This window comes from Galdieria sulphuraria, assembly GCF_000341285.1.
Source record: "Galdieria sulphuraria unplaced genomic scaffold scaf_27, whole genome shotgun sequence".
Taxonomy (NCBI): domain Eukaryota; phylum Rhodophyta; class Bangiophyceae; order Galdieriales; family Galdieriaceae; genus Galdieria; species Galdieria sulphuraria.
This window is the reverse complement of record NW_005178448.1, coordinates 1-23,381: the sequence shown is the minus strand read 5'-3', so window position 1 is coordinate 23,381 and position 23,381 is coordinate 1. Positions and strand designations below refer to the sequence as shown.

The following is a 23,381-nucleotide window of genomic DNA, read 5'->3' as shown; positions in this document are numbered from 1 at the left end:
TGTCAAGTGGCTGAAGAAAGTAGGAGAAAAGGTATGTTATTATTGTTTGGTTTTTGTATATACTTAAGAGTAGTTAGATTGAAACTGGGGACATTGTCATGGTGGTAGAATCGGATAAAGCTGACATGGAAGTGGAAGCTTTTGATCCTGGTTATTTGGCAGCTATTTTAGTGGATGAAGGAGGCAGTGCTCCAGTTGGCAAGACTGTTGGTTTAGTGGCAGAAAAGTTGGAAGACATTGAAAAAGTAAAACAATGTGGCTTGGACTGTATTGACTCAGGTTCATCTTCAAGACATGACGGAACAACTGCTTTGGAAACAGTAGAGTTCTTTGACTCGAAAGAAGATTCTGACTTTGAGCAAAGGTTTTCTTCGAATGGCTCTGCAGAGCAGAACGCTATGAAACTACCCGAACACGTTCCGATATTGATGCCAACACTAAGCTCAACCATGACAGAAGGAAAGATAGTACAGTGGCTAAAGAAAGAAGGAGATTATGTGAAAAGTGGCGAAATGATAATGGTCGTAGAATCAGACAAGGCAGATATGGAAGTAGAATCGTTTGATGAAGGTTATTTAGCACATGTGCTTTATCCAAACGAAAGTAGTTGCCCAGTTGGTACTACAGTTGCTTATTTAGTAAGCAATGCTGCGGATATTCCTCAGATGAAACAGTGGGCAAGTGAAAGCAAGAATAGGTCAACTGCTCCAACACATAAATCCACCCAAGAAGCCTCCCCATCGGTGGAACTGTCGGCATCAACTATTCCGTCAACTTCCTTGCAAGGATCGTCATCACGTGTCATTGCGTCTCCTTATGCTCGAAAGATAGCATCGGAGAAAAATATTTCGTTGTCTGGCCTGAAGGGTTCTGGAGAAGGTGGTCGTATTGTTGCTAAAGATGTATTGGAAGCCTCAGAAAAAGGAGCTTCCTCTAACGTGAACCAAGAGAAACCTACTCTGGTAATGGCAACCCCGCAAGCCAAGAAATTGGCAGAGTCATTTGGAATATCATTGGATTCCATATCAGTAGGTTCCGGTCCCTATGGACGAATCATACCAGCAGACGTGTACAAAGCAGCTGGTAAAGGCCCACCTCCACCACCACCCCATTTAGTAGACTTTCAAGCAACAAAGTCATCCAAAAATGGTGATTCGTCGGTAGCACCCGGCCGAGTGAGTAAGGATAACAGGAGCCGTTCAACCGAAACTTCTTCGAGTATGATGCCCAAAGGTGAAGTAGCCATGAATTCCATGCAAAAGGCAGTAGTGCAGAATATGAATGCATCGCTTCAAGTTCCAGTATTTCGAGTAACCTACACAGTTAATATGGATGCGGTAGAAGCCTTGTACAAGAAGCTTAGTGAAAAAGGTAAGATGGAATACTGAAAACTACAAAAACGAAATCAATCAATACAGGAGTGTCTATGTCAACGATATTGGCCAAGGCAGCTGCATTGACTTTAAGGAAACATTCCGTGATGAACGCGAGTTATGGAAAGGACTCTATTATTTACCGTAATGATATTCATATTGCCATGGCTGTGGCATTACCGGATGGAGGTATCTTCAATGCATTTGTTATTCAATCGTTTTGACCTTTTTTTTATCAGGTTTGATTACTCCTGTATTGAAGAATGCTGACCAAGAAGACATTTACACGTTATCCAAGTCTTGGAGAGTACGTCGCAGCATGGAAAGAAATCAAAAGTATACTCATTTCTTGAAACTTTAGGATTTGGTGAAGCGAGCTCTCATGAAGAAATTGAGTCCTGATGAATATTCGACTGGTACTTTCTTTATAAGTAATCTAGGCATGTTCGGTGTTACTAGTTTTGATGCCATTTTGCCACCTGGTGCAGGAGCTATTTTGGCAGTAGCTGCTTCAAAACCTGTAGTAGGAATGCAACCTAATGGTGAGCAACAGGAAGTTTTTTCTCTCTGATTAATTGTTCGGTAACTACTCGATTTATGCTATCTTATAGGCTTTATTGGTGTTTCAAAACAAATGCAGATGACCATTACTTGTGATCACCGACATATTTATGGAGCCCAAGCAGCTAGCTTTTTAAAGGATTTTAGTACTTTGTTGGAAGAAAATCCTCAGGAACTAACGTTATAAGAAGGGATATATTGTCTATTCTACAAGGCATATGGGATATTTTTGTCTCATTTCTATTCAATAAGAACGATAAAAAATGTCACAAATTCTTATATTTGAAAAAAGAGTGAGTTGAGACCATTTGTGTGTTATTTCTATTACAAGAAAGAATTGAATTCCATTCCGCTGAATTGTGAATCAGAAAATGGGTTATTCAGATCAGGTCGTAGGTTTCGCCCCTTCCATAGGACTTTATCCTGTATCTCATAAAAATGTTTGTTGTAATAATACCCCTACAAAGTTTGCAAAATCTACTACTTTTATGGGAAGAACATATTTGAGTTGTAGATCATGCCCTACTTCTTCTTGGAGCAAACAGGACGGTGCTCCAGGTCATAAGATGAGGGGAGGTCCCTACATGGTTGCTTCTAAGACAGACTTGGAACAAAGAGTGAGAACAAGGCTTATAAAGCTGTTTGAGCAAACTCCTTGTATGCCCATTATGGTGAGACTAGCGTGGCACGATGCGGGAACCTATGATGCACAAACGGGTACTGGTGGAGTGAACGGATCCATTCGATTCGAACCGGAATTGAAACACGGGGCAAACAATGGATTGAAAATAGCGTTTGATTTACTGGAGCCTATCAAAAAGGTGAGTCAGTTTCACTGAGATCAGAGGAACACAAGTAGTTTATATTGGTTCATGTAATATCGGATTGATAGGAATACCCAGATATAGGCTATGCTGATCTTTTTCAACTGGCTAGTGTAACTGCTATTGAATTTGCCAAAGGTCCCAAGATTCCTTTCCGAATGGGTCGCAAGGATGCCACTGGACCCGATTCTTGTCCAGAGGAGGGAAGGCTTCCTAATGCAGAAGATCACTTATCACAGTTACGAAGAACCTTTCATCGAATGGGTTTAACAGATAAAGATATCACTGTGCTGAGTGGCGCACATACCTTGGGTCGTTGTCACAAGGTTGGATTGTATCGTCGTTGAGAATGTTAAGTGGTTGACGGTTCTCTTTAGGAGCGTTCAGGTTACGAAGGTCCTTGGACACACCAGCCTTTGGAATTTGATAATTCTTATTTCGTTGAAATTTTGAAACCGGTAAGTAATAGTGGATATGTTTGGAGTTAGTTTTATTTGTTTTTTATTGGAAAAAGGATCCAGATCCAGGTTTGCTTCGCTTGGCTTCTGATTTATCTTTGTTGGAAGATAGTTACACTCGTAATTTGGTTGAGACTTATGCGGCAAATAAGGATATATTTTTCAAAGACTATACCGAGTCGCATCACAAGCTAAGTGAACTTGGAGCTGTATGGGAATATTGAACCATTTGATATGCATATCTATGGTTGGATAAATAGAACGATATGTGTTTGAATATGAGGGATGATAGTGATTAGTGTGTGTTTGTGTTTGTGTGTGTTTGAATTTCCAGAAGCCAATGAAAATCTGATTTGATGAATGCCAAGTTTCATTTCTTCAGAGTCCATTCGATTGGTCAATCCCTTGTACAAAAACTTTACTAAATGGCTACGAAGCTTTGGAAATATTATCCTAAAAGGTTGGTACAAACTTCCGCCAAAAAAGAAGATGTGGGACTGTTACCAACCGTACATAACTTTGTTGGGGGAAAATTTGTAACAAGGTAAGCTGGTGCTTCAATTTCGACGGTGTGTTGTTTGCGCAACCGTGTACTTCAGTAATGGTCCCATCATTCACACAGTAACCAATCCTGCTACTGGAGAAACTCTACAAAAGGTTCCAGGAACAACCAGGCAGGAGGTAAGAAACGTTGAAATTCATAACTGGGTCCACGTAAACTTTCCAAGGTGGACCAAGTCATGCAGATAGCACAGGAGGCGTTTGGAAGCTGGTCAACTACGCCTATTGGAAGACGCTTGAATTATATCTTTCAATTGCGTGAGGTACGAGGGAGTTGATGAGAATTTTTCACAGGCAGAGATTGACGTTCGTTTCCAGGGAATTAAGAAGAGATCCAAAGATATAGCCCAAGTGATAACCCGAGAGTTGGGAAAGACTCCTGCTGATGCTCAAGGTGATGTTGCCCGTGGATTGGAAATTGTGGAGTATTCTTGTGGAGCTGTAAGTAGTAATTGTATGCTGCAAAGATAATAATATCAACTTGTACTATGAAAGGCAGGCAAATTGGAAGGAATGTTTCAAAAGAATGTTGCAACCAATGTGGATATGATGCAGGTAAAGTGGATGAATGGTTGGGTGATAAAATGATGTACTGAGGTTTGGTATGATTGGGAATAATAGATGAGAGAACCTTTAGGTGTCTGTTTGGGAGTTTGTCCTTTCAAGTAAGTAAAGCATTAGTCATTGTTGTTTCTGGTTATTGAGAGTCGCAGTTTTCCTGCTATGATTCCATTATGGATGCTTCCCATGTCCACTGTAGTTGGCAATACAATTGTCTTGAAGCCTTCAGAGTTGGTACCAGGGGCAGTAGAACTGATTGCTCAAGTTGTAGATGAAGCACAGTTTCCACCTGGTGTATTTAATGTGGTTCAAGTCAGTGTTGACAACAGCATTTCAAGTATGGTGAATGAATATTGGGTTTGGTTTTATTAGGGAGGGAAAGAGACAGTCGATTGTCTGTTGGAACATCCTGGTTTGAAGGCAGTAAGCTTTGTTGGAAGCACACCGGTGGGTCGTCATATTTATAGAAAGGCTAGTGAAAGGGGAATCCGAGCACAATGTAACATGGTGAGTGCATAGTTCATCTTTCACATTTTGTCATAAATATGGACTCTTGTAAAGGGAGCTAAGAATCATGCCGTCATTATGCCTGACGCTGCCAAAGACACTGCATTGAATGCTCTCATAGGAGCTGCATTTGGAGCAAGTGGTCAAAGATGTATGGCAATATCCGTGGGTGTATTTGTATGTATCCTACAACTTTTAGAAAATGCATTGATGCATTTCTAAATATATATAGGTTGGAGAGGCTGGAAATTGGATTTCAGAACTCGTAAAGAGAACGCAGTCCTTAGTATTAGGTACTGCAGAAGGAAGTGACTTGGGTCCACTCGTTACTGAAAAGGCAAAGCAAAGAGTTGAAAAGTTGATACAATCAGCAGAATCACAAGGTGCAAAAATCGAATATAGAGCTTCTGTTCCCTCTTCTAAAGGTAACTGGGTGGGTCCTACTATCATTTCTCAAGTAAAGCCACATATGGATGTCTATCAACAAGGTGAGTCTACCTATTCTAACCCTTACAAAGCTCTTATATTGTTGCTTAGAAATATTTGGACCCGTTCTTTCGTGCATACATGTGGAGACTTTGGATGATGCTATTCAACTCATCAACAACAATCCATATGGAAATGGCACAAGTATATTCACTCAGTCGGGTGTAGTTGCAAGAATGTTTCAGAGCAATATTCAAGTAGGACAAATTGGAATTAATTTGCCCATTCCAGTCCCTGCTCCACCCTTTGGGTTCACAGGATCCAAAGATTCTATGTGGGGAGATTTACCATTCTATGGCTCCACAGGGTTCGAGTTTTATACTCGTCCAAAAACAGTCATCACTCGATGGGATGAAAAAGTACAGAGTGCTATTCACACTTCGATGCCTTTGCATCGTTAGGTAAAAGAATCTAAAATATTTGTTCCTATGCTACTTTCGTCGTCCACTGAAATGACTTTGCCAATTGTCTAGAAAGCCAACTTGTGGATATTCACTTTGGAAATATTCTACCCAATGTTGCAAGTCTAGACGTTGTTCCTCTGTCAAGCTATTCAAATCAATGCTCTCATCTGATAAACCACTTTCACTCAAGTCACCAGTAAGAAATGCTCGACTTGCTTCTCTTCCAACCAAATTGTGATAAGTTTCACCTTTACGATAATGTCTTCTCCCCTATCAACTCTGTTATAAATATACTCTATTCAATCTTATTCAACGATGACTTACTTTGGTAACATCAAAAACTATACCACAAATAGAAATGTAGATTGGCTTATTGGGATCACTTCCGTCCAATTCATTCAACTGTTCCAAGGTAAATATCTTTGAGTCATTTGTTGAAACTGTCGCAGGTGATTCACAATCAGTTTCATGTGCTCTCGTACCATCTGCTCTTGGAAATCCTCTTCTACTCAACAACCTAGAGTTACGTTTTCATATTTCGTTCTTCGATATATAGGACATTCCATACTTTTTAAAGTATGTCCATGAAGTTTCATTTGGTGTTGAATAATTGGTTGGTGCATCCATATACTCCGGATAATATCGCTCAACAAATGTTCGAATCTTAAACGCTGTCAAAACCAAACATTATAAGATTGGGACGAATATTACCTGCTCACTCAAGTCCTGGTATCCCTTTTCTAGTCTTTTACCTCTGCAATGATACAAAAGTCTTCCTGACTTGTCACCCATTTTCATAAAAGGCAACCATTGTCCTATGCGTACCCAAGAAAACTAAATATTTCGAGTGATGATAATCCATCATTCAAGTACAAATAAGTGATATACGTACTTGTGAAGGTGAATAAGGACAATCAACTCTCTTCAAATCCTCTTCTTTGGTATAAAACTGAAACAATTCAGCACTTTGATATTCATCGTTCTGTATGCCTTGTGGAAACATTTCTCTTTTCAAAGGTGAAGGATACTTCAAAAATATCTCTGCATGCCAAAAAATATCCGAACCATTGCGCACAATCGGTGCCTATAAGAAAGTAAGACGCTTCCCATTACCCAAACTATGCATACTTTAAATGTTCCTCTTGGTCCTTTCAATAGAAACTCTTGATTCACGGGATCGTTCAGCACATGGACCACTTCACAAATCTCTTCAGTAAAGGGATTCTTCCATTGTTCCAAAATTTCGTGAGTATTGGGATCCTTGTAAACAGCCAACTCTCTGGTAAGCAATCTCCAACCACCATCCACTCGTTTCATCCGTCCAATATTGAATCCTTCAAATTCGAATAAATGTCTAAGATAAAAGATGGTCGATAATCGCTATAACCCACAACTCATTGCACCCACCTGCTGGGCTCATCTTCTATCAGAGAGTAGATATCTCCTGACCTTGTATTTACCAATTCAACTAATGAACAAACCCACAGAAGGAATCACGCCCTTACCACCAAAACACAAATGGAATATCGGGTATCAAACATCCTCTGGTTTTGATAAAACCTTTTAAATTCTCACTGGAATCAGTTTCTAAGAGGTTTGTTTGTACGGAAAAGTTTTCAACTCGTTTGTTCCTCTCTGTCTGTTCTTCTTGTTCTACAAAACGAGACGAAATAACAAAACGACAGGGAGTCTTTCTAGCCACAGGACAACGTCTTTGTTTCAAAAACCAGGCAAAAACTTCATGGGTAGCCAAACTTCTTTGGTTTTTATATTGTGATAAAAATGGACAGTGAATATAAAGCATACCGCTATCCATAGTCATCGCCCACTCCAACAACACAAAATGACATGGGGAATGGCTTTTATCCACGATCCTTAAAGGCGCGTATCATGAAGGTGCGTTCTTCGAAATCATCTAAGAAGGAAGAGAAAGAAAAATAAAGGGGAGATGGAAAATAGAAAAAGAGAGAAAAATAAAATAGGGAGGCATTTTATTTCAAATAATGGAATTGGGAGGAATAACCCAACAATCCTTTTCTTTTTCTCTCTTTAGTATGGTGATTGTGCACCCTACCAACGGGACCTACTTGTATGTAGGTTTGGAGTTTGATATTGTGTCGGATATCAAAGCGTGCTTGAATCTAGTAGAGGTAACTATTTCATGCTGTATATTTTAACCTTTTTTTGTTGAACGACAAGACAAGACTACGGGTTTTGATTTCTTTTTGATTCCCTTGGCGAAGCCTAGACAAAGTTCCAAAGTAAGAATGCCATACTAACGTTTCTTTCTTATTCAGTAGTATAGAACGAAGATAATGGAGTCATATCGAATATACTCGATTTTGAACCTAGCGTTTCTTCGGATCTGGAACTCAGTGGAAATACTTGGAACTCGGTTGTTTTAGGTAATTTGAGTTGTTACAAGTTGAGCGATGGATTAGATTTGCCTAGACTTGAAAATTATTTCCATCAAGTAAGTGCAGTGTATCCAAAGGTTGTTTGTATAAACTTGGTCGTACTTGTAGCAACTTTCATGGGCACAGCACCTTAGTCTTCGGACAAGTTTTGTTGTCGTGGATGGCCAATTAACAGAAGAGCAACACATTGCGTTAGCAAATATGGTGTGCAACGCGCTATATGAGTTTCCACGGGAATCGATATGTATTCGAGTGTGTATCGATGATCAGTTGAAACTTTCCCATTCAGAGAATGATAAGCAAAAAGATTATATGGATAGTTGGAATATTTGGAATTTGTATCGACAATGCTGTCATTATCATTCCAATCTAAGTGTTGCGTTGGAATGTAAAGATATTGTACATCCATCGCTATCTTCATCCTTTTTTCAACGATGGCTCAGCGAACCTGTGCGCTATGTCATTTTAGACACCAAAGTATTTTTAAAGAATCGACAAGGTTATCCTGTTCTTTCCAAAGCATTTCAAGAATGGTTGCAAAAATTTTTTCCGTATTCAGTGGATATTCTGATTCGAGGGGAAGCATTGCATCCGAATGGATACTCATCTTATTTGCAATATCTTGGATATCTTTACACTAAGCAACCGACTGTTGAAGAGTCATATCGATTAGAGATGCCTTATTTTGATTATTTACAGGTAAGAATTGCAATCATGGTGATAGTTTATATGTCATTTTATATTTTTGGATAGACTCCTTTACAGCCTTTGTCGGATCATTTGGATAGTCAAACCTATGAAATCTTTGAAAAGGATCCTGTCAAATATTGTAAATATGAAGAAGCGTTGATACGATGTTTTAAGGATCGTCTTTCGCTGCAAGGTCGACGAGTCCCACTAGTAGTTATGGTGTTGGGTGCTGGAAGAGGCCCATTGGTGAATGCAACTATTCGTGCTTCTGAACAAGTTGGAATAATAGTTCGTATCTATGCCATTGAAAAGAATCCTCATGCTGTATGGACACTGAGAAGCATTCACCAAAGGGAGCCCAGTTGGAAAATAGTTGAGGTTTGTATTTGTTTTGGTTTGATTGATGTTGTTATTGTTATCCTTTTTCAGATTATTGCCGAGGATATGAGATATTGGAATGCACCAGAGCAAGCGGATGTGATAGTTTCAGAGTTACTAGGTAGTTTTGGTGACAATGAGTTGAGTCCGGAATGTTTAGATGCAGCACAACGCTTTCTTCAACCGGATGGCATTAGCATTCCCAGTGAATATACCAGTTATTTATGTCCCCTTTCCTCTCCCAAGTTATATCAAGAGGTATTAGTATCATAGTGGACTGGTTGTAGTTGTTTTCCAAGGCTTGTATTAGATTCGGTCATTATCTTATCATCATAGAGATGGAGGAAATGTATCCTCTTCTTTAGAGGTTCCTTATGTTGTTCGTATTCATCAAGGCCAATATTTAGCAGAGTCTCAATGCTGTTTTCGTTTTGAACATCGTGGCAATAATTCTTCATTTTTATCCCAAAAGGTTTGTAGCTATAAATGGATGTGTCTATATATAGAGTTACTCATCTTGAGGATCAGCCCTATCATCATTTTCGATATCGACGTTTGTCTTTTGAAGTGAATGGACCTATCATGCTTCATGGATTTGCAGGCTTTTTTGAAGCTCAATTATATGACACTATATATATATCGACTCATCCTCGAACATTGTCGCATGGCATGTTGAGTTGGTTTCCATTCATGTTTCCACTTTGTTATCCAATGTAAGAAAAAGCCATCCCACCAACAGAAATATTTTGATACTCTTTCTAGTTATTGCGGTGATAAAAGTTGTAGAATCACATTGCATATTTGGAGAAAGACAATACCAGGGAAACGAATATGGTATGAATGGATGATAACGGAACCTGTCGTAACCAAGTTACATAATGTTCATGGACGTTGTTATTCGATGGTAAGTTTGATAACTTAATATATAATTATATATTTATATATATTTATTTATTTATAGAAATGTTCTTGAAGAGATGAATAAAGGTAATGGAATATGATTCTTGTGTTGTGATGATGATGCATCCCTTCCCAATAATGGCCTTGTTCTTGTCTAGTCCTCAAGAGTTGTTGACAAAATATTATTCACCTTGTAGGTGGTCAATATCTCGGCATTGTTCCATTAGTAGGAGAAATAGGTGTTGGGTAAAGTGTAGAATATGTCCTTTGTTCTTATAGCCTAAGACTGGTCATAGATTGCACGAGCAACCGATGTAAAGAGGATAAAACAAACCGTTTCAGGAGAGAATAACAAAAGTCAAGAACAAATTGCTATACAAACAACAACACCCAACCAACAGTGGTTGTGGTTGAAACGAAAGATCAATTCTCCTTTTGCTCTAATAGGTTTCGTGGTAATCATAATATCGATGGTGTTGCGTCCTAAACCTTCTTCCAAAAAAGAAAAAAGAGTGACGGGGATTTCTTCTTCTGTTCAACGTTCAACAAAGTCTTTACTAGACCCCATCAAAGAAACAAATAATAACCCAACAAGGCTAGAAAGTTTCAGAGCCATTCCTGCTCCAGCTGTTACTAGTGATGATGCTTTGGATATGTTGGAAGATAATCGAAAAAAGTTTATCATCGTGGGTGGTAAAGGAGGAGTTGGGAAAACTAGTATGTCCTCAGCTTTAGCTACAAAGTATGTTGTTTTATGTTTGTATGGGCAACAACCTTTTTTTACTCATAGTGGCACCGAATAGATTTGCAGATGCTGGGAAAAAGACTCTTATTATTTCAACTGACCCTGCACATTCTTTATCTGATGTATTTGATCAGAATCTTTCACGTGGAGAAGCAATTCAAGTGATAGGAATAGACAATTTATTTGCAATGGAAGTAAATCCGAATGATTTGAAAGATACTTTCAAGTAGGGTGAAGTAATTGGATGAGGAACAACTGATTTCTTACTTTTCTAGATTGTTGCCTGCCAACCAAAGAAACGAACTTTTAGGAATGGGAGATATGGGTTTGGATGAGTTGGATAGTCTCTTTGAAACACTTCCTCCAGGATTTGATGAAGCAGTAGCTTTGGTGGAAATCATTCGTCTGATTCAGGTTGATTTCTTTTATAGATGATGTTGGCAGAATAGTTTACTTTAATTCATTAGGGAGACCCTCAATATGCAAAATATGAAAAGATTATCTTTGATACTGCCCCGACAGGTCATACACTTCGTCTTCTTTCATTACCTGACTTTTTGGATGGTTTTGTTGGCAAATTTTTGTCAATGAAGAACAAGTTTTCGAATGTAATGAATTCATTTAAAGGCATGTTTGGAGGTCAAGAGAACGATAGTAAGTGAATCATCAGAGTTGCAATCGAAATATCCTTTATAAACAAGAAAAAGATTTAGATTCTGGAGACTTGCAAGAGTTGAAGAATTCCATGAAAGTTGTGAGGGATTTATTTCGAGATGAGGAACAAACGGAATTTATTGTTGCAACTATACCGGTAAGCTTAGATGCATCCTTCAATTTGCCTTTATTCATTTGAGTTTGCGAGAATATGATGGCCATCTCGGAAAGTGTACGTTTAGTAAAAGAACTGTACAAGGAAAGAATTCCTGTGCGTCATTTATTCGTGAATCAAGTTCAAGTTGAGAACAATCACTGTTCCTTTTGTTGTGCTCGATATAAGGAACACAAAGCCAACTTGCAGTATATTCGAGAACAATTTCAAGGCTTAAGAATTACTCCCGTGCAGGTAATGTGATGAGTTTTTAAGTAACCAAATGATGAATGAGAGAGAATTTATTTTTTAGTGTTTTGATAGAGAAATTAGAGGTTTATATGCATTACGAACGATGGCGAATCAGTTGTTTCCTTCACATAAGACATCGCATCTAGTTGATAGTTCTCAAGAAGCAAAGACTAGTCATGTGAACACAAATATATCGGTAGAGTCGACGGGTTCAACTTGACATTTATTTTGTTGTTACAAGTGGACAATTTGTTTTTTGAGATTTATTGCTGCCTGTTGAGGGTCATTGGAGGATAAGATTGCAGAAATAACAGCAACTCCTTTGGCTCCATTTTGTATACACTGACTTGCATTTTGTTCATTGATACCGCCAATTGCAATTACAGGAATAGAAGAAACTGCACTAGCAATACTTCTCAAAGCTTGTAACCCTATGGGCTCTCCAGCATCTGCTTTACTAAAAGTAGCAAAAATAGAACCAACTAGAAATACATTCACACACAAAATGATTCTGAGAAAAGTTTTCTTATCTATACCTCCCACATAATTGGCTCCTTGTTGTTCGGCAACTATTGCTTCTTCTTCATTTCCAACTGATACTCCAATTATCTTTCCATATCCTAATAACCTTCTGGCCATAACGAGTGGCATATCATCCTATTCATAAGCACAAAATGAAGACATAAATACGATTATATATATATATATGTCTACATTACTTGACCAATATGAACTCCATCCGCATCGATAGCTAAAGCAACGTCTACTCTATCATTCAATAACAATGGAACTTGAAAGGAATGAGCCAAATGTAAAAGTTCCTTTCCCATTCGAATCATATCTCGAGTAGAGTTGTGTTTATCTCGATATCTAAATAGAGTTGAGTAGATCATGAAACAAATATTCCAAAGATATCACCAACTGCAGAATAGTTACTCCTCCACTCAAAGCTGCTTTGACCTTCTGAATAAAGTTGCTTCCTATTGAAAACTCTTAGGAGTGATTCCTTACCTCCAATAGACAATCAATATCTTTATCTGTGCCACTAGTAACCAAATATAAGGAGTAATCGACTGAGTCTTGGGTTGCTTTGATCGGCAAAGCTCTTGCTTCCTTCCTTGGATAGAGAGGAGAATGAGAATACTGTGTTCGTCGGAATGGATTCCTTGTTTCTAAAAACTTGAAACTTTTTGGTGAAAACAAAGAAATAGGATGGAGAAAACTGATGATCGATAATAAATAGCCTCTTTGACGATCCATTAATAACTAGAAAAAGATTATTTATTGTTGTTTGTGGGGATGGCGAAGCAAGAAACCCAACCTTTGTTAGACCACCACCGATATTCAAAACAAGAAAGGTCACACATATGGGTCGATCAACTCAATACAAAAGCCGTAGAAAGAGATGTTGGTCTCGATGTGTTTCGGGGTCTTTGCATCATCCTTATGATTCTAGGAAAGGATCAAGGTAACTGATGGTTACGTGACCAAGACTTGAGTTGAAGTTGGAATGTCAGGAAACTTTGATAAAATGTATTCCGTTTTTAAACACGAGTCTTGGTTTTCTTGGCATATGGCAGATCTTATATTTCCCTTTTTTTTGTTTATGGTGGGTTCTTCCATCTATTTTGCCTTTCGCAAGGTACCAAGAGAAGTTGAGAATTCGGAGGAAAAAGACAAAGCACTGCGTAGTTGAGTGTGAGAGATATTTCACCTTGTGTTGTTTCTGAGTTTTGGTTACAGGTGTCACAAGTCGTACCATCAAGCTGTTTCTAGTTGGTGTATTATTGAACGTTCCTTTATCCGGTTTTCGATGGGAAACATTGCGTTGGATGGGAATATTGCAGCGTATTGCGATATGTTATGGATGTGTGGCGTTTTTGTTTCTATTTGTCAACAGCAGAGTGATACAATATGCGTTGGTTTCAGGTAAAGGTTGTTACTCTACATTTATGTATATTGATGTATTCTCTCTAGTGTTGTTTTTATTACACACCAGTTTGTTGTATGGTCTAATAGTTCCCAATTGTCTTATTTCCGAAAGGTTAACGAGAGCTTGTAGGTAAGCACCCCTATCTATATCTTGCCACAGAGTCTCATATCTCACGTCAACTAGTGCACAATCTTATCTAGATACGGTTAGTCCATCCTTTCCATTGTGTGTATAATAATGATATAGAACAAGTTTAGATGATATTGGGAGGCAAACATCTTTATTTTCATTTAGAATATGATCCTGAAGGAATCCTATCCACTTTGATGGCCACCATCAATACATTTGCTGGTTTGGAAGCGGTAATGCTGATCATAGAAATAGTGGTCTTACCGTTATTTGACATATCACTGCGTTATGATTAGGCTAGACTAACCTCATCTTTGAGATATGTTAATCAACGTATCTTGTGGTGTTTCTTAATAGGAAGTTCATTCGTTGGGATAGAAATACTTTTGGTTGACTGCTTTCCAGATAGTGTTCCTATTAGCAAACCGCTATGGACTGCAAGGTATCAAAGGTTGTTGCTTGCAAGAACAAGAAAAACTTATTCATATAGTTTTCTATTCTTAACTGTTGGTTGCTCATTCTGGTGTCTTTCATTCTGTGGCTTATGGGCAAAAGTTACTCCAAGTGAGTATAGGAAGAATTGCATATTGTTATTGTGGGTTTTGGTTTACGGTAGATATCCAGGATTAGTACAACCTTGTCTTTGGGTTGGAAGAAATAGTTTTTTTCTCTTCGCAGCTTCGTTTTTACTGGATTACGCAGCGTTATTAAGTATACAAGTGAGAATTTTAGAGAAGGTATTTGTAGTGAAAATAAGTGAACGATATTGTGGATAGGTTTCTCATATGCCTTTGAAGCAGTGGCTCTATCGACACTCGGCAGTAACTTTGTTGGGTGATACTGAGTTTGCGAGTCTTTCCTTTGCCAGTGTGTTCACGTTATTCTGGGTAGTCATAGCTTGGATACTTTATAGAAAAAAATTATTTATAAAAATATAAAACTCAACTGATAAAAACCCAATTTAAAAGGAGAAAAGAGGTGCTCTGCTCCTAGTGCAGTGCAAGACTAGGGCAAAGCTTGGATAGTGTTACTGCAAGCAGTAACTAACCTACCCCCTCTCGAAAAATACTTGTAACAACGGGAGCCCAAGTGGACCCCAATCAAGTTGTTACACTTGATAGAACAGATACTACACTTGATCTGAGCCAATAGACTCGAGAAGATCATTAAAGAATCTGTTATGGACAGGCCAGGATATATAAAGCAGCAATCCTAATTTTTTTTGATGTTGGGATAATGGGGATTCGGTTTTTTTGATGTTGGGAGAAGAGATATTGTTCATGAGTGTATGGACACTGAAATGCTTTGTGCTCATCGCTAAAGAAAGATAGTGATGGTTGCAACGAAACCAAAATAAACAAAAACAAATAGTGAAGAAAGATAATACATTTCATGTAGAGATATGCAACTAAGTGAATCCTTTACTCGAACAATTTGTAGTAGATACATAAATAGTACATAAGCTATGGGTTGTTGAAAGTTTCGAGTTGCGATTGTTTTATTTAACGTATAAAAAAAGAAATTGAAAAAGTTAACTGGAAGCCGTTTCAAACGGATTGACTATTTCTTCAGCTCCTTCCACTGGATACACACTCACCAACGAGGTACCTCTAATGACCACAAGTCCTAACTTTCTCTCTTTATCCGTTGTTTTATACGGATCTTCCGGATCTATTCAATCCAGTCAACTGGAGTTTATAAAAGAAGAACTAATGGAATACAGACCTCGAAGCTGTTCAACTGCTTCATCCAGTACCAGGTTTACGAGAGGATCCCATCCCCTTAAAATTCCCGATACTTGTCTTCCTCCTAACAACCTGACGTATACTCTTACGTCCAGATACTTGGAAACGTCTATCGCACCTGAGCGTCCAGAAGTGGAATGACCACCGGTTCTGGATTGACTAGTCATTAGCCGACTTTTCTACGCTAAAGTGGTTTTCGTTTGTGGGATTATCAGTTGAATGAACATTCGACTCGATGTCAAGTTGCAAGCAGCTGGTTTCACACCTAGTTCAGAATTGAGAGCAGATTTGATAGCTTCCCTTAATCAACACAAAGAGAAACAACAACTATGGAGAAATCAACACAAGGTTATAAGGAAGCTGTCTCCTGTTTCGAGCCGTGAAACTTCGCCACGTCACATCTCTGGAAGAAGAGGTGATAGAAAACTGGCTTATGTGGTTTGTCAATTGGCCGGAAGGTGGGTTGCTGAAAGGAATTGGATCATTCCTTTTGTATACAACTGTCAAGACGAGGGTTGTTTATCTGTAGATAACGACGGTCAATTTGTCTTGGATAGCAGCAGTAGTCCTATTCATGATGCTTCCGATTGGCAAGCTACTGGATTTGACTCTATGAATCTTCAGTCGTCGGAAGATGGGGGTAGTTGTGAAAAGGCTGACTTGGATATTCCTTCAGTGTGCAAAGCGGCTTTGGAAGACGCCTTACATTGGGGTATTAGTGGAGTGGAAGGATATTCAGGTTTTATTTTTAGATATCCTCCTCAAGTTATTCTTACGAATCAAAACATAAACGCAGAACATGCCCTGGTCGTTCATTTATCTTGCCGACTTCCAGATTATATTCCTCCAAGCTTTCGAGGGACTAGTATGAAATACCAATATCTATTAGCTATTGTAGCTGCTGATGCTAGTCGTATTCATAAGCCGCAAGTGTTACGCATTCCTTTGATATTTACTACCAGTCAAGCAACTAGTGTAGTTCGACCTATTTATATTCCTTGGACAATGAGACCCGATTATAAACAATGTTCATTCAAGTCCAAAAATGGTAGTTTTCGAGTGCATGCTTGCATAATGCCTAGTCGCGATAACATTCAGAGAATGATTGCGTTATCTCCAAATGGAAGAATTACCCCTTTTGATAAGAGAGATGAAGACCCAAGACAATTTGCCGTCTCGTATCCTGTTTCCGAAGAGACGATATTTGACTGTAAGGAAGAGCAAACTACAGATAGAGGAGCTTTAGTTCTGCAAGACGACGATATTCAAGGTCCCCATACATTTCCCTATCTTTCGCAGAAGGATATATATTCTACAGACGATAACATACAGAGCATCTATCAAATCAAACAAGGTTCCGATATTGTTTGTCGTATATATGTATTAAAGCGAGCATTTCGTTGTGGAGATTCCATTGTCGGGTTTGTAGAGTTTTCCCAAAGTAAGATTCCTTGCTATCGAATGACTATCAAGTTAGAGACGGAAGAACGAGTACATCCGAGAGCATGCAATCGGTCTTCTAAAATGCCACTTATATTTCGAAAGACTTATGGGGAGCGAATGGAATATCCGAGTTTCGAGCAGAACACCGAATTCATGTTAAGTATTCCTTTGGATGCACCAGTAAGTTTTGAGACTACTGCAGTGTCTTTTGTATGGTTACTGCGCTTTGTCTTTGAAATACCAGATGGTCCAGTTGATGCACAAGATATGAAGTATCATGAGTTGTTAGGGACTCCATTATCGGAAGTTGACTATCTTTTACAAAGAAATACGAAACTACTCAACTGGTGTCTTCCTCTTGTTGTTTATGGTGGAGATAGATTTGCATTTGTACCGAACACTGTCATGGGTCTTGATTTGTTGTACGATACGTGAGAATGGAACATAGAGAAAACCAATTTACGAGTCATTTTCCATACTATCACTTCAATACTCATTATATACATACAGTATACCATTTTTCTTCCTAAAACTAGACTTTTGAACAACTTATTACATATTCTTCGTCATTCTCATCTATTTGTATAGGCACGAAACCTGCCATTTTGCATAAAAGAAGAACCTCATGGGGATGGAGCACAGACTTATTGATAAGCATACTTTGGCTTTCTGCAGTAGTAGTACTGGTTCCTTGGTACTTTGGTAAAGTAATGCATAGAATACCTTTGTTTCGAAGGCAAATATATGCTCTAGCAACAACAGCTTCTAATACTGATTCGTTGATAGTGCTCGTTTCCAACTTGACGTGCACAGCAGAACAACTATCTGACTGAGGGGGAAAGGTTAAACCCATATCATGAGGATGACTATTACGCAAGAATATCTCAAGACTTGTTCGCGGTGAACAAGGTTCTTGATATAAAAAGTTGGAACCACCAGTGGTCCTCAGTGGTGAACCAGCGTTGGACATTTCTGTTATGAGATTTTCTCTTTCTTGAGATTTCGTCAAGACGGGAATTTTCAATCTCATTCACTCCCGTTCCTCTATCAAAGAATGAAGTAAAGGAACAAGGGTATCCATTTCCCAACGTTCTAAATAGCTTTTTCGAAATCTATAGAGAGATAAACACACATAGATATGTATATTTCAACTTATTCAATATATTTCGACTCACTTGCATTGCCTCTTGATATACTTGCGCTCAGAATCAAAAATAGATAAAGCACTTGGCAATAGCTCTGTGAACACTATTCGCGATGATGCCAAACAATTGAGCAAGTTTGGTATTTTGTATTTCATTTCTTCCATCCAACGTCGTCTACAAAAAAGACGTCTATCCGAGACAACCTCTTGTATCAGACTGTCATCTTCTTCATCTTTCAGATAACCTTGGAAAGTAACAAACCAAGGTTTTATTACCAACTTGAGTGCTTGAGCTCCGATCAGATTTCCAAAGGTACAATACGTCTGACTTGCTGTATAATGGAAAACAATGAGATGAGCAATGGCTTCAGGACTTTCCTACCTGTCACAAGATTATCCATCAAATATGAAAAACGACTTCCCATGTGTTGTTGTGCATCAACAGTTAGTTTGTAAAACGTGTACCGATACCAAGCAACAGCCAAAGTGGAGGAAAACAAAGGTCCATCATAGCATTCTGCTTCCTCAACTTGATATTGATCCCTACAAAGATTAGATAACCAAGATAATAATTTCTCATTCCATATCCCTGATAAATGACAAATCATCATTCGTTCCAAATCTTGATTGGATTTACTGCTGTAAAATTGAGTAGTATATTCTACACGTCTTCTATCTCCTATCCCTGTAATATAGAGAAGAAGATTTCTCTCATAATTGTCTTTTTCATATAACAACGTAAAATCAAATATCTCGAACGAAAAAAGTTTCGAAAATTTGGAATGAAGCTTTCGGAAGTTATTACAAGTCACTAGTATTGGAAACTTGCATTTGGAGGAAAGGGTTGCAAAATTTGCGCTACAAAGAGGCTCCATATCCAATATAATATCAAGTTCCTCAAAGATAAATGCTACATGACTACAAAAATGGTTAAAAGGAATACAAAGAAACCGTAAATGATCGGAAATCACCTTGTGTCTCGCACCAAAGAATTGTTCTCTTCCGCATTTTTGACAGTTTGCAACACCCTCGAATTGTTCCTGGTAAATCTAGATAAACAAGAAATCGGAGCTTAAATGTAAACAATTACCAATCAGTGTGCGTGTTGAATTCTATCCAACTGTATTGACAAGACTTCAAAGCTGCTAGCAAAAGTGTAGTTTTGCCTGCTCCTGACGGACCCACGAGGACCTTTACACTTTGGAACAGAAACATCGGATTGAGATGGACAACTTACCGCAACCGAGCGTCTTGGATTCTTTTCTTCGGGCAACTCAAGAAGATTCGAAGCTATTCGCCTTTGTGCCAGTAACCAACCGCATACCCTCTCGTAAAGTTTTACAATTTGTTGATCGTGCCCAACCAAAAAATCAGGTAACTTTGAATACTCTAATAAGGAAGGCTTTCTCTTCTTTCCTTTACAATTTGCGTTCTTTCCACTCATCGCGTGGTGCCAAACATTAATCGAATATACAAATTTTGAAATTGTGAAAACACAATTACCAAACATAATTGAATTCTCATCAAGCTGTGGAATATAATATCGAGTTGAAAGTCGAATCAATTTTCATGTGCGTGTAAGGATAAATAACTGTGGGAAATGGTTTCCCGATTGACACACACACACACATATATATATATATGTAGAAAAAAATAACTATACAACTGAAACTATAATGCAAATGGGTAACTGAGGCTGAAAACATCGTGACAAATATTTCAGTATCTCTCCCAGTAATTACAGACCAAGACAAGGAGTTTTAGGTTTGCTTCTTCTAACTTACAGAAACAAAAATGATAAAATCATATAGCCAACTCTCTGAAAGTTTAAAACAGATTAAAGTTCACAACCAGAGATCCTCGGATACAGTTTCAGGTTGACAAGTATACGACAACTTGGAGCAACAATATCGACTTTTCCCAAGACATTATTCAAACATTTTAATAATACTTGTCGAGATGAAACAGTATATGAACGATAACTCCTGTTCTTGACGACGTTTTATCACTGCTGCTTTCCTAAACAACTAAAACATACAAACCAAACTAGCTTTTCGATGGAACCAACTAGTACCACCACACATTGAGAAGGAGAAGAAATTGCGAAACAGTCACCAAAAGTAGTTGTACAGTACGAGGATAACAGCGAAAAATATTTCCTTTTCAAAGGAAACGACTCTTCATTGATTACTCGTGGAATACCTGTATGACCAAAAGCCAAGCAGCGCCACTAGGTCGAACCAAAGACCAGTTTTGCAAGGAAACATGACAACAAGAGAAAGTCCAACTAAGGAGAGTGTGTGACTTTGTGACTATAAATGGGCCACAGTTGAGTTTGGAAAGAACAGAGTTTTTCGAAGATACTCTTGTAACAGTGTCGTCTTGTAAACACGTACAACTCCTTTGTTTGCATCGAAGGAGGAAATCAAGTTGCATCTAGAAAACTAACAACTCACTGTTCCTAAAAAATTTCAAGGACAAGTTATGTGAATACGAGCCATGAAACATGTTGGAAGAGTGTTTGCTGCAGAATCAGCTATATCATAAGAAATGGAAAGGATTTCATGTCAATCTGTTGCAAAGTAAATGTTATCATACTCAAAACTTAAATGAAAGCACTCCTTTTTGGTTATGGTTTCATTTTGAATATTCCTTTTCATTTTGTCTCTTTTATTTAGTTTAGACAAAGCATTCATTGTAGGCAACTCTAGACTTTCAAGTTTTGGCGTTCTTTTCTTTTACTACGGATAGCAAATAATTGATTCTACAATGCCTTCGAGGCCTACAATGACAGATAGTTATTTCATAAGAGCTTAAACAAAGGTTCACTCCTTCTCTCATTTGAATGGTTTCAATACATTTAGTTCAAACTGTATATTTTGAAATAAAAAATAGCAACCTTTGTCAAAAACTACTGAGTAATAAATGGGTGTCTAGAATAATCCGATATCGGTACTGCTTTACGAAAGTAACTTTGAGATGGTCTGAATTTCTCATTGGAGCTCTCCCTATTCGTATTTTGACCAACCAACCAATTATTTTCCATTTACTACAAGCTTATCCCAAGAGTTCAACTTGAAAAATTGAGAGCAATAAGTACAGGAACAAGTGAAAATCCAAATAAAAGTATAGCATACGAAATGTTGGTTGTTGGCAGAATTAGTATTGAGAAAGCATACTTACATAATCATTCTTCCATTGAGACAGTGTCGTTCAAAGAAAGAAAAAGTACGTTCTAATGACCTTGATACACATCAATCACAATTCCATATTGTCAACAATTTTTTTGCTGCAAATTCATAGCATCTTAGCGATCCTCAAGTCCAAATGACAAGACTGCTTTGTATAGCGGCATCAGCAACTATTTCGAAAAACCACAGGAAAGTGTTCATGTTTCCGAAAAAGAGTCAAGGAATACAGACTACATATGATGCGAGTCACGCCCAAATGACTGCCAACGTCAACCAAGGTTTTTAGAAAGGCAAAAGAAAGACGCATATCTTTATTTATTGGGGGAAATATTTGCTTCTTACCCACCGTGACACTTTTCCTTTTGTCGTTGAATTTCAACGGAGGTAAAGTCTATTTCTCAGAGAGTATAGATTGTATTCAGAGTCCATTTTGAAATTCCAGTTTGCACACTTCGCAGTTGAACTCTTACTCCGTTAAAACTGCTTGAATTGTGTTTCTAAAATCAACAATATTCACCCTTGTTTTTCTTAGAAGGTTTACTATCTCGGATCTCCTGCTCTTCTTATCAAAATCTTTAGGGAAACTAGATTGGTGTCGATTGTCTCTTTGGCAATTTTCTAGCCAAACGCAGAAATCATACAAGTTCCAACACTATCATTATTTTGTTTGTATTCGTATTGAGTGACCAAGAAAATGTATAGAAAGACCACGTATCGCAACAAATGTATTTATTGTAGAGCGCAATCACTGAATTGACAACAACTGAATCTTAGTGGGGTCACCGCAAAGTTCTTCAAAGATACAAATGTCATTACTATTGGAAACAAGTGCTATAGGAACAAAGTAATACTGCTGACTATAAAAGCTACTATGTTCCTCAACAATCGGAGATCGATGGAGGCTTGTATCCTTCTCTATATAATCTATGATCCAGTATCGACCCAAACAAAAGTTGTTCCAATACACAAGTCCTTTAGACATACATTTCATATCCAACAATAATCCATATTTCATCTATAAGAAAATTTTTGAGTTTCTGTAGCAATGTCAACACAAAATAATATTTACCTGTTGAAGTTCGTTTGCTTTGAGATGAACCTTCGCTTGCCAAAGTTGGGGTCCCACCCGTGGCTGACTTGTAATTGGAAATGAAATACTTGGACTATTCTCTTTGCTGATGTACAAAGGTATACTACTCCACTTGGAGTCGAATGCAGCATGAACAGTTTCGAGTTTGCCACTGGGACTTAACAACTGGAAACACATTATGGGATGAGAAAAAATTCCTTTTCTTTCCTGTTCCATTCTGCCATTTTCCCATAGCTGAAACTCTCCCTTAATAAGACCAAGAGAGCAAACCAAAATAGCAAGCTCGAATTTGTAAGTTCCATCCTTGTCCGCTGCAATTTGCATGGGGGCGAAATCTTCTAAATCGAAGGATTTGGAAAATCCAGACCTTCTTCCTGTAAATCTCTCATCATAGCATGGACTCCTACAAGATCCTACATATTTACGGTTTAAAAAGACGTGAACATAGTCAGCAGCTTCCAATTCCATATGGATTTTCAGACAATGGGGCGTATTTTCTCCTTTAAACGGGCAATAAATGGTACCAACGCCTGTATACCACATATAATCAGTTTCATCCTGAGTTATATGTAACATATCAGGAATATGCGGAAATGAAAATTCGAAGTGTTCTTTGTCTTTCTTTTCCTTGCTGGGAATTGGAATTTGCATAGTCTTCCATTCGTTGCATACATAGTCTAGTCGATGGTAACTTTTCTGAGAAACGTTGTAACTATTTTGAGAAGAATCAAATACTTCTTCATGATTAAGATAAATTTTCACCGATAACGGCTTGAGACAA

The 23,381-nt window shown here is 38.1% G+C and overlaps 13 protein-coding genes across 17 annotated transcripts; 7 read left to right on the top strand and 6 right to left on the bottom strand.

Annotated features, from left to right (window-relative positions):
- Nucleotide 1: 1 nt before the first annotated feature.
- Nucleotides 2-2,210, top strand: Gasu_33530 (dihydrolipoamide acetyltransferase). The gene is made up of 6 exons (XM_005705613.1): nucleotides 2-31; nucleotides 78-1,371; nucleotides 1,419-1,562; nucleotides 1,613-1,680; nucleotides 1,735-1,915; nucleotides 1,985-2,210. The coding sequence occupies exons 2-6, from the start codon at nucleotides 99-101 to the stop codon at nucleotides 2,119-2,121; spliced, it is 1,803 nt and encodes a 600-aa protein (XP_005705670.1). The 5' UTR covers nucleotides 2-31; nucleotides 78-98; the 3' UTR covers nucleotides 2,122-2,210.
- A 31-nt stretch (nucleotides 2,211-2,241) lies between these two features.
- On the top strand, nucleotides 2,242-3,596 carry Gasu_33520 (L-ascorbate peroxidase). The gene is made up of 4 exons (XM_005705612.1): nucleotides 2,242-2,755; nucleotides 2,827-3,084; nucleotides 3,136-3,216; nucleotides 3,273-3,596. Exons 1-4 carry the CDS (start codon nucleotides 2,306-2,308, stop codon nucleotides 3,438-3,440), a joined length of 957 nt encoding a protein of 318 aa, XP_005705669.1. The 5' UTR covers nucleotides 2,242-2,305; the 3' UTR covers nucleotides 3,441-3,596.
- Nucleotides 3,597-3,601: 5 nt separating this feature from the next.
- On the top strand, nucleotides 3,602-5,766 carry Gasu_33510 (methylmalonate-semialdehyde dehydrogenase). 2 transcript variants are annotated; one of them, XM_005705610.1, is made up of 11 exons: nucleotides 3,602-3,760; nucleotides 3,816-3,897; nucleotides 3,945-4,040; nucleotides 4,096-4,218; nucleotides 4,273-4,332; nucleotides 4,399-4,442; nucleotides 4,491-4,650; nucleotides 4,711-4,845; nucleotides 4,900-5,022; nucleotides 5,078-5,333; nucleotides 5,383-5,766. In XM_005705610.1, the coding sequence occupies exons 1-11, from the start codon at nucleotides 3,642-3,644 to the stop codon at nucleotides 5,730-5,732; spliced, it is 1,548 nt and encodes a 515-aa protein (XP_005705667.1). In that variant the 5' UTR covers nucleotides 3,602-3,641; the 3' UTR covers nucleotides 5,733-5,766. The 2 variants fall into 2 exon arrangements, with proteins under 2 accessions (XP_005705667.1, XP_005705668.1); XM_005705611.1 differs by having other exon boundaries at nucleotides 4,072-4,218.
- A 4-nt stretch (nucleotides 5,767-5,770) lies between these two features.
- Nucleotides 5,771-7,591, bottom strand: Gasu_33500 (uncharacterized protein). Its single transcript, XM_005705609.1, has 9 exons — nucleotides 7,241-7,591; nucleotides 7,143-7,184; nucleotides 6,864-7,089; nucleotides 6,628-6,819; nucleotides 6,447-6,569; nucleotides 6,304-6,398; nucleotides 6,060-6,252; nucleotides 5,844-6,005; nucleotides 5,771-5,812 (listed from the first exon to the last, which is right to left on the bottom strand). Exons 1-9 carry the CDS (start codon nucleotides 7,555-7,557, stop codon nucleotides 5,801-5,803), a joined length of 1,362 nt encoding a protein of 453 aa, XP_005705666.1. The 5' UTR covers nucleotides 7,558-7,591; the 3' UTR covers nucleotides 5,771-5,800.
- A 170-nt stretch (nucleotides 7,592-7,761) lies between these two features.
- Nucleotides 7,762-10,221, top strand: Gasu_33490 (protein arginine N-methyltransferase 5). 2 transcript variants are annotated; one of them, XM_005705607.1, is made up of 10 exons: nucleotides 7,762-7,885; nucleotides 7,940-7,996; nucleotides 8,041-8,208; nucleotides 8,261-8,851; nucleotides 8,906-9,220; nucleotides 9,272-9,478; nucleotides 9,531-9,692; nucleotides 9,749-9,933; nucleotides 9,983-10,124; nucleotides 10,182-10,221. In XM_005705607.1, the coding sequence occupies exons 1-10, from the start codon at nucleotides 7,790-7,792 to the stop codon at nucleotides 10,191-10,193; spliced, it is 1,935 nt and encodes a 644-aa protein (XP_005705664.1). In that variant the 5' UTR covers nucleotides 7,762-7,789; the 3' UTR covers nucleotides 10,194-10,221. The 2 variants fall into 2 exon arrangements, with proteins under 2 accessions (XP_005705664.1, XP_005705665.1); XM_005705608.1 differs by having other exon boundaries at nucleotides 8,906-9,478.
- A 10-nt stretch (nucleotides 10,222-10,231) lies between these two features.
- Nucleotides 10,232-12,126, top strand: Gasu_33480 (arsenite-translocating ATPase, ArsA family). Its single transcript, XM_005705606.1, has 9 exons — nucleotides 10,232-10,366; nucleotides 10,417-10,862; nucleotides 10,924-11,091; nucleotides 11,141-11,279; nucleotides 11,333-11,519; nucleotides 11,573-11,676; nucleotides 11,728-11,928; nucleotides 11,987-12,042; nucleotides 12,087-12,126. The coding sequence occupies exons 1-9, from the start codon at nucleotides 10,235-10,237 to the stop codon at nucleotides 12,097-12,099; spliced, it is 1,446 nt and encodes a 481-aa protein (XP_005705663.1). The 5' UTR covers nucleotides 10,232-10,234; the 3' UTR covers nucleotides 12,100-12,126.
- A 6-nt stretch (nucleotides 12,127-12,132) lies between these two features.
- Gasu_33470 (thiamine-phosphate pyrophosphorylase) lies at nucleotides 12,133-13,331 on the bottom strand. The gene is made up of 5 exons (XM_005705605.1): nucleotides 12,937-13,331; nucleotides 12,848-12,888; nucleotides 12,645-12,795; nucleotides 12,462-12,582; nucleotides 12,133-12,407 (listed from the first exon to the last, which is right to left on the bottom strand). Exons 1-5 carry the CDS (start codon nucleotides 13,183-13,185, stop codon nucleotides 12,160-12,162), a joined length of 810 nt encoding a protein of 269 aa, XP_005705662.1. The 5' UTR covers nucleotides 13,186-13,331; the 3' UTR covers nucleotides 12,133-12,159.
- A 30-nt stretch (nucleotides 13,332-13,361) lies between these two features.
- Nucleotides 13,362-15,381, top strand: Gasu_33460 (heparan-alpha-glucosaminide N-acetyltransferase). Of its 2 annotated transcripts, XM_005705604.1 has the most exons (10): nucleotides 13,362-13,393; nucleotides 13,443-13,616; nucleotides 13,669-13,854; nucleotides 13,903-13,987; nucleotides 14,042-14,063; nucleotides 14,116-14,220; nucleotides 14,284-14,429; nucleotides 14,478-14,551; nucleotides 14,612-14,706; nucleotides 14,764-15,381. In XM_005705604.1, the coding sequence occupies exons 1-10, from the start codon at nucleotides 13,372-13,374 to the stop codon at nucleotides 14,923-14,925; spliced, it is 1,071 nt and encodes a 356-aa protein (XP_005705661.1). In that variant the 5' UTR covers nucleotides 13,362-13,371; the 3' UTR covers nucleotides 14,926-15,381. The 2 variants fall into 2 exon arrangements, with proteins under 2 accessions (XP_005705661.1, XP_005705660.1); XM_005705603.1 differs by lacking the exon at nucleotides 13,362-13,393 and having other exon boundaries at nucleotides 13,422-13,616.
- Nucleotides 15,382-15,392: 11 nt separating this feature from the next.
- Nucleotides 15,393-15,921, bottom strand: Gasu_33450 (U6 snRNA-associated Sm-like protein LSm7). Its single transcript, XM_005705602.1, has 2 exons — nucleotides 15,713-15,921; nucleotides 15,393-15,658 (listed from the first exon to the last, which is right to left on the bottom strand). Exons 1-2 carry the CDS (start codon nucleotides 15,897-15,899, stop codon nucleotides 15,519-15,521), a joined length of 327 nt encoding a protein of 108 aa, XP_005705659.1. The 5' UTR covers nucleotides 15,900-15,921; the 3' UTR covers nucleotides 15,393-15,518.
- A 10-nt stretch (nucleotides 15,922-15,931) lies between these two features.
- Gasu_33440 (E set domain-containing protein) lies at nucleotides 15,932-18,306 on the top strand. The gene has a single exon (XM_005705601.1). The coding sequence runs from the start codon at nucleotides 15,952-15,954 to the stop codon at nucleotides 17,608-17,610; it is 1,659 nt and encodes a 552-aa protein (XP_005705658.1). The 5' UTR covers nucleotides 15,932-15,951; the 3' UTR covers nucleotides 17,611-18,306.
- On the bottom strand, nucleotides 18,181-19,801 carry Gasu_33430 (ABC transporter, ATP-binding protein). 2 transcript variants are annotated; one of them, XM_005705600.1, is made up of 6 exons: nucleotides 19,557-19,801; nucleotides 19,410-19,510; nucleotides 19,291-19,359; nucleotides 18,702-19,237; nucleotides 18,351-18,651; nucleotides 18,181-18,287 (listed from the first exon to the last, which is right to left on the bottom strand). In XM_005705600.1, exons 1-6 carry the CDS (start codon nucleotides 19,761-19,763, stop codon nucleotides 18,206-18,208), a joined length of 1,296 nt encoding a protein of 431 aa, XP_005705657.1. In that variant the 5' UTR covers nucleotides 19,764-19,801; the 3' UTR covers nucleotides 18,181-18,205. The 2 variants fall into 2 exon arrangements, with proteins under 2 accessions (XP_005705657.1, XP_005705656.1); XM_005705599.1 differs by lacking the exon at nucleotides 18,181-18,287 and having other exon boundaries at nucleotides 18,321-18,651.
- A 9-nt stretch (nucleotides 19,802-19,810) lies between these two features.
- On the bottom strand, nucleotides 19,811-20,771 carry Gasu_33420 (uncharacterized protein). Its single transcript, XM_005705598.1, has one exon. It carries the CDS (start codon nucleotides 20,753-20,755, stop codon nucleotides 20,507-20,509), a length of 249 nt encoding a protein of 82 aa, XP_005705655.1. The 5' UTR covers nucleotides 20,756-20,771; the 3' UTR covers nucleotides 19,811-20,506.
- Nucleotides 20,772-21,570: 799 nt separating this feature from the next.
- Gasu_33410 (beta-galactosidase) lies at nucleotides 21,571-23,381 on the bottom strand (the record flags this gene model as incomplete). The annotated part of the gene is made up of 2 exons (XM_005705597.2): nucleotides 21,571-22,525; nucleotides 22,580-23,381. Coding segments are annotated over 2 exons (1,072 nt in total), but the record flags the coding sequence as incomplete, so codon positions are not given.

Bases quoted from the DNA above. Each gene is read 5' to 3' on its own strand.
- Gasu_33530 (XM_005705613.1), top strand. From the start codon at position 99: ATGGTGGTAGAATCGGATAAAGCTGACATGGAAGTGGAAGCTTTTGAT. The intron at 1,372-1,418 runs GTAAGATGGAAT...CAATCAATACAG, and splicing joins CAAGAAGCTTAGTGAAAAAG to GAGTGTCTATGTCAACGATA. The intron at 1,916-1,984 runs GTGAGCAACAGG...GCTATCTTATAG, and splicing joins AGTAGGAATGCAACCTAATG to GCTTTATTGGTGTTTCAAAA.
- Gasu_33520 (XM_005705612.1), top strand. From the start codon at position 2,306: ATGGGTTATTCAGATCAGGTCGTAGGTTTCGCCCCTTCCATAGGACTT. The intron at 3,085-3,135 runs GTTGGATTGTAT...GGTTCTCTTTAG, and splicing joins CCTTGGGTCGTTGTCACAAG to GAGCGTTCAGGTTACGAAGG. The intron at 3,217-3,272 runs GTAAGTAATAGT...TATTGGAAAAAG, and splicing joins TCGTTGAAATTTTGAAACCG to GATCCAGATCCAGGTTTGCT.
- Gasu_33510 (XM_005705611.1), top strand. From the start codon at position 3,642: ATGGCTACGAAGCTTTGGAAATATTATCCTAAAAGGTTGGTACAAACT. The intron at 4,443-4,490 runs GTAAGTAAAGCA...TGAGAGTCGCAG, and splicing joins TTGGGAGTTTGTCCTTTCAA to TTTTCCTGCTATGATTCCAT. The intron at 4,846-4,899 runs GTGAGTGCATAG...ACTCTTGTAAAG, and splicing joins TCCGAGCACAATGTAACATG to GGAGCTAAGAATCATGCCGT.
- Gasu_33500 (XM_005705609.1), bottom strand. From the start codon at position 7,557: ATGACTATGGATAGCGGTATGCTTTATATTCACTGTCCATTTTTATCA. The intron at 6,570-6,627 runs GTACGTATATCA...CGAAATATTTAG, and splicing joins GTCCTTATTCACCTTCACAA to TTTTCTTGGGTACGCATAGG. The intron at 6,253-6,303 runs GTATGGAATGTC...ACGTAACTCTAG, and splicing joins TCATGGACATACTTTAAAAA to GTTGTTGAGTAGAAGAGGAT.
- Gasu_33490 (XM_005705608.1), top strand. From the start codon at position 7,790: ATGGTGATTGTGCACCCTACCAACGGGACCTACTTGTATGTAGGTTTG. The intron at 7,997-8,040 runs GTAAGAATGCCA...TCAGTAGTATAG, and splicing joins AGCCTAGACAAAGTTCCAAA to AACGAAGATAATGGAGTCAT. The intron at 8,209-8,260 runs GTAAGTGCAGTG...TCGTACTTGTAG, and splicing joins TTGAAAATTATTTCCATCAA to CAACTTTCATGGGCACAGCA.
- Gasu_33480 (XM_005705606.1), top strand. From the start codon at position 10,235: ATGATGATGCATCCCTTCCCAATAATGGCCTTGTTCTTGTCTAGTCCT. The intron at 10,367-10,416 runs GTAAAGTGTAGA...GACTGGTCATAG, and splicing joins GTAGGAGAAATAGGTGTTGG to ATTGCACGAGCAACCGATGT. The intron at 10,863-10,923 runs GTATGTTGTTTT...GGCACCGAATAG, and splicing joins TCCTCAGCTTTAGCTACAAA to ATTTGCAGATGCTGGGAAAA.
- Gasu_33470 (XM_005705605.1), bottom strand. From the start codon at position 13,185: ATGGATCGTCAAAGAGGCTATTTATTATCGATCATCAGTTTTCTCCAT. The intron at 12,889-12,936 runs GTAAGGAATCAC...AACTTTATTCAG, and splicing joins ATATTGATTGTCTATTGGAG to AAGGTCAAAGCAGCTTTGAG. The intron at 12,408-12,461 runs GTATAGATAAGA...ATGTATTTCTAG, and splicing joins AGGAGCCAATTATGTGGGAG to TTGGTTCTATTTTTGCTACT.
- Gasu_33460 (XM_005705604.1), top strand. From the start codon at position 13,372: ATGATTCTAGGAAAGGATCAAG. The intron at 13,617-13,668 runs GTTGAGTGTGAG...TTTTGGTTACAG, and splicing joins AAAAGACAAAGCACTGCGTA to GTGTCACAAGTCGTACCATC. The intron at 13,988-14,041 runs GTAAGCACCCCT...CACGTCAACTAG, and splicing joins AGGTTAACGAGAGCTTGTAG to TGCACAATCTTATCTAGATA.
- Gasu_33450 (XM_005705602.1), bottom strand. From the start codon at position 15,899: ATGACTAGTCAATCCAGAACCGGTGGTCATTCCACTTCTGGACGCTCA. The intron at 15,659-15,712 runs GTCTGTATTCCA...TGGATTGAATAG, and splicing joins AGCAGTTGAACAGCTTCGAG to ATCCGGAAGATCCGTATAAA.
- Gasu_33440 (XM_005705601.1), top strand. From the start codon at position 15,952: ATGAACATTCGACTCGATGTCAAGTTGCAAGCAGCTGGTTTCACACCT.
- Gasu_33430 (XM_005705600.1), bottom strand. From the start codon at position 19,763: ATGAGTGGAAAGAACGCAAATTGTAAAGGAAAGAAGAGAAAGCCTTCC. The intron at 19,511-19,556 runs GTAAGTTGTCCA...CAAAGTGTAAAG, and splicing joins ATCCAAGACGCTCGGTTGCG to GTCCTCGTGGGTCCGTCAGG. The intron at 19,238-19,290 runs GTGATTTCCGAT...CCATTTTTGTAG, and splicing joins TCTTTGGTGCGAGACACAAG to TCATGTAGCATTTATCTTTG.
- Gasu_33420 (XM_005705598.1), bottom strand. From the start codon at position 20,755: ATGCAACTTGATTTCCTCCTTCGATGCAAACAAAGGAGTTGTACGTGT.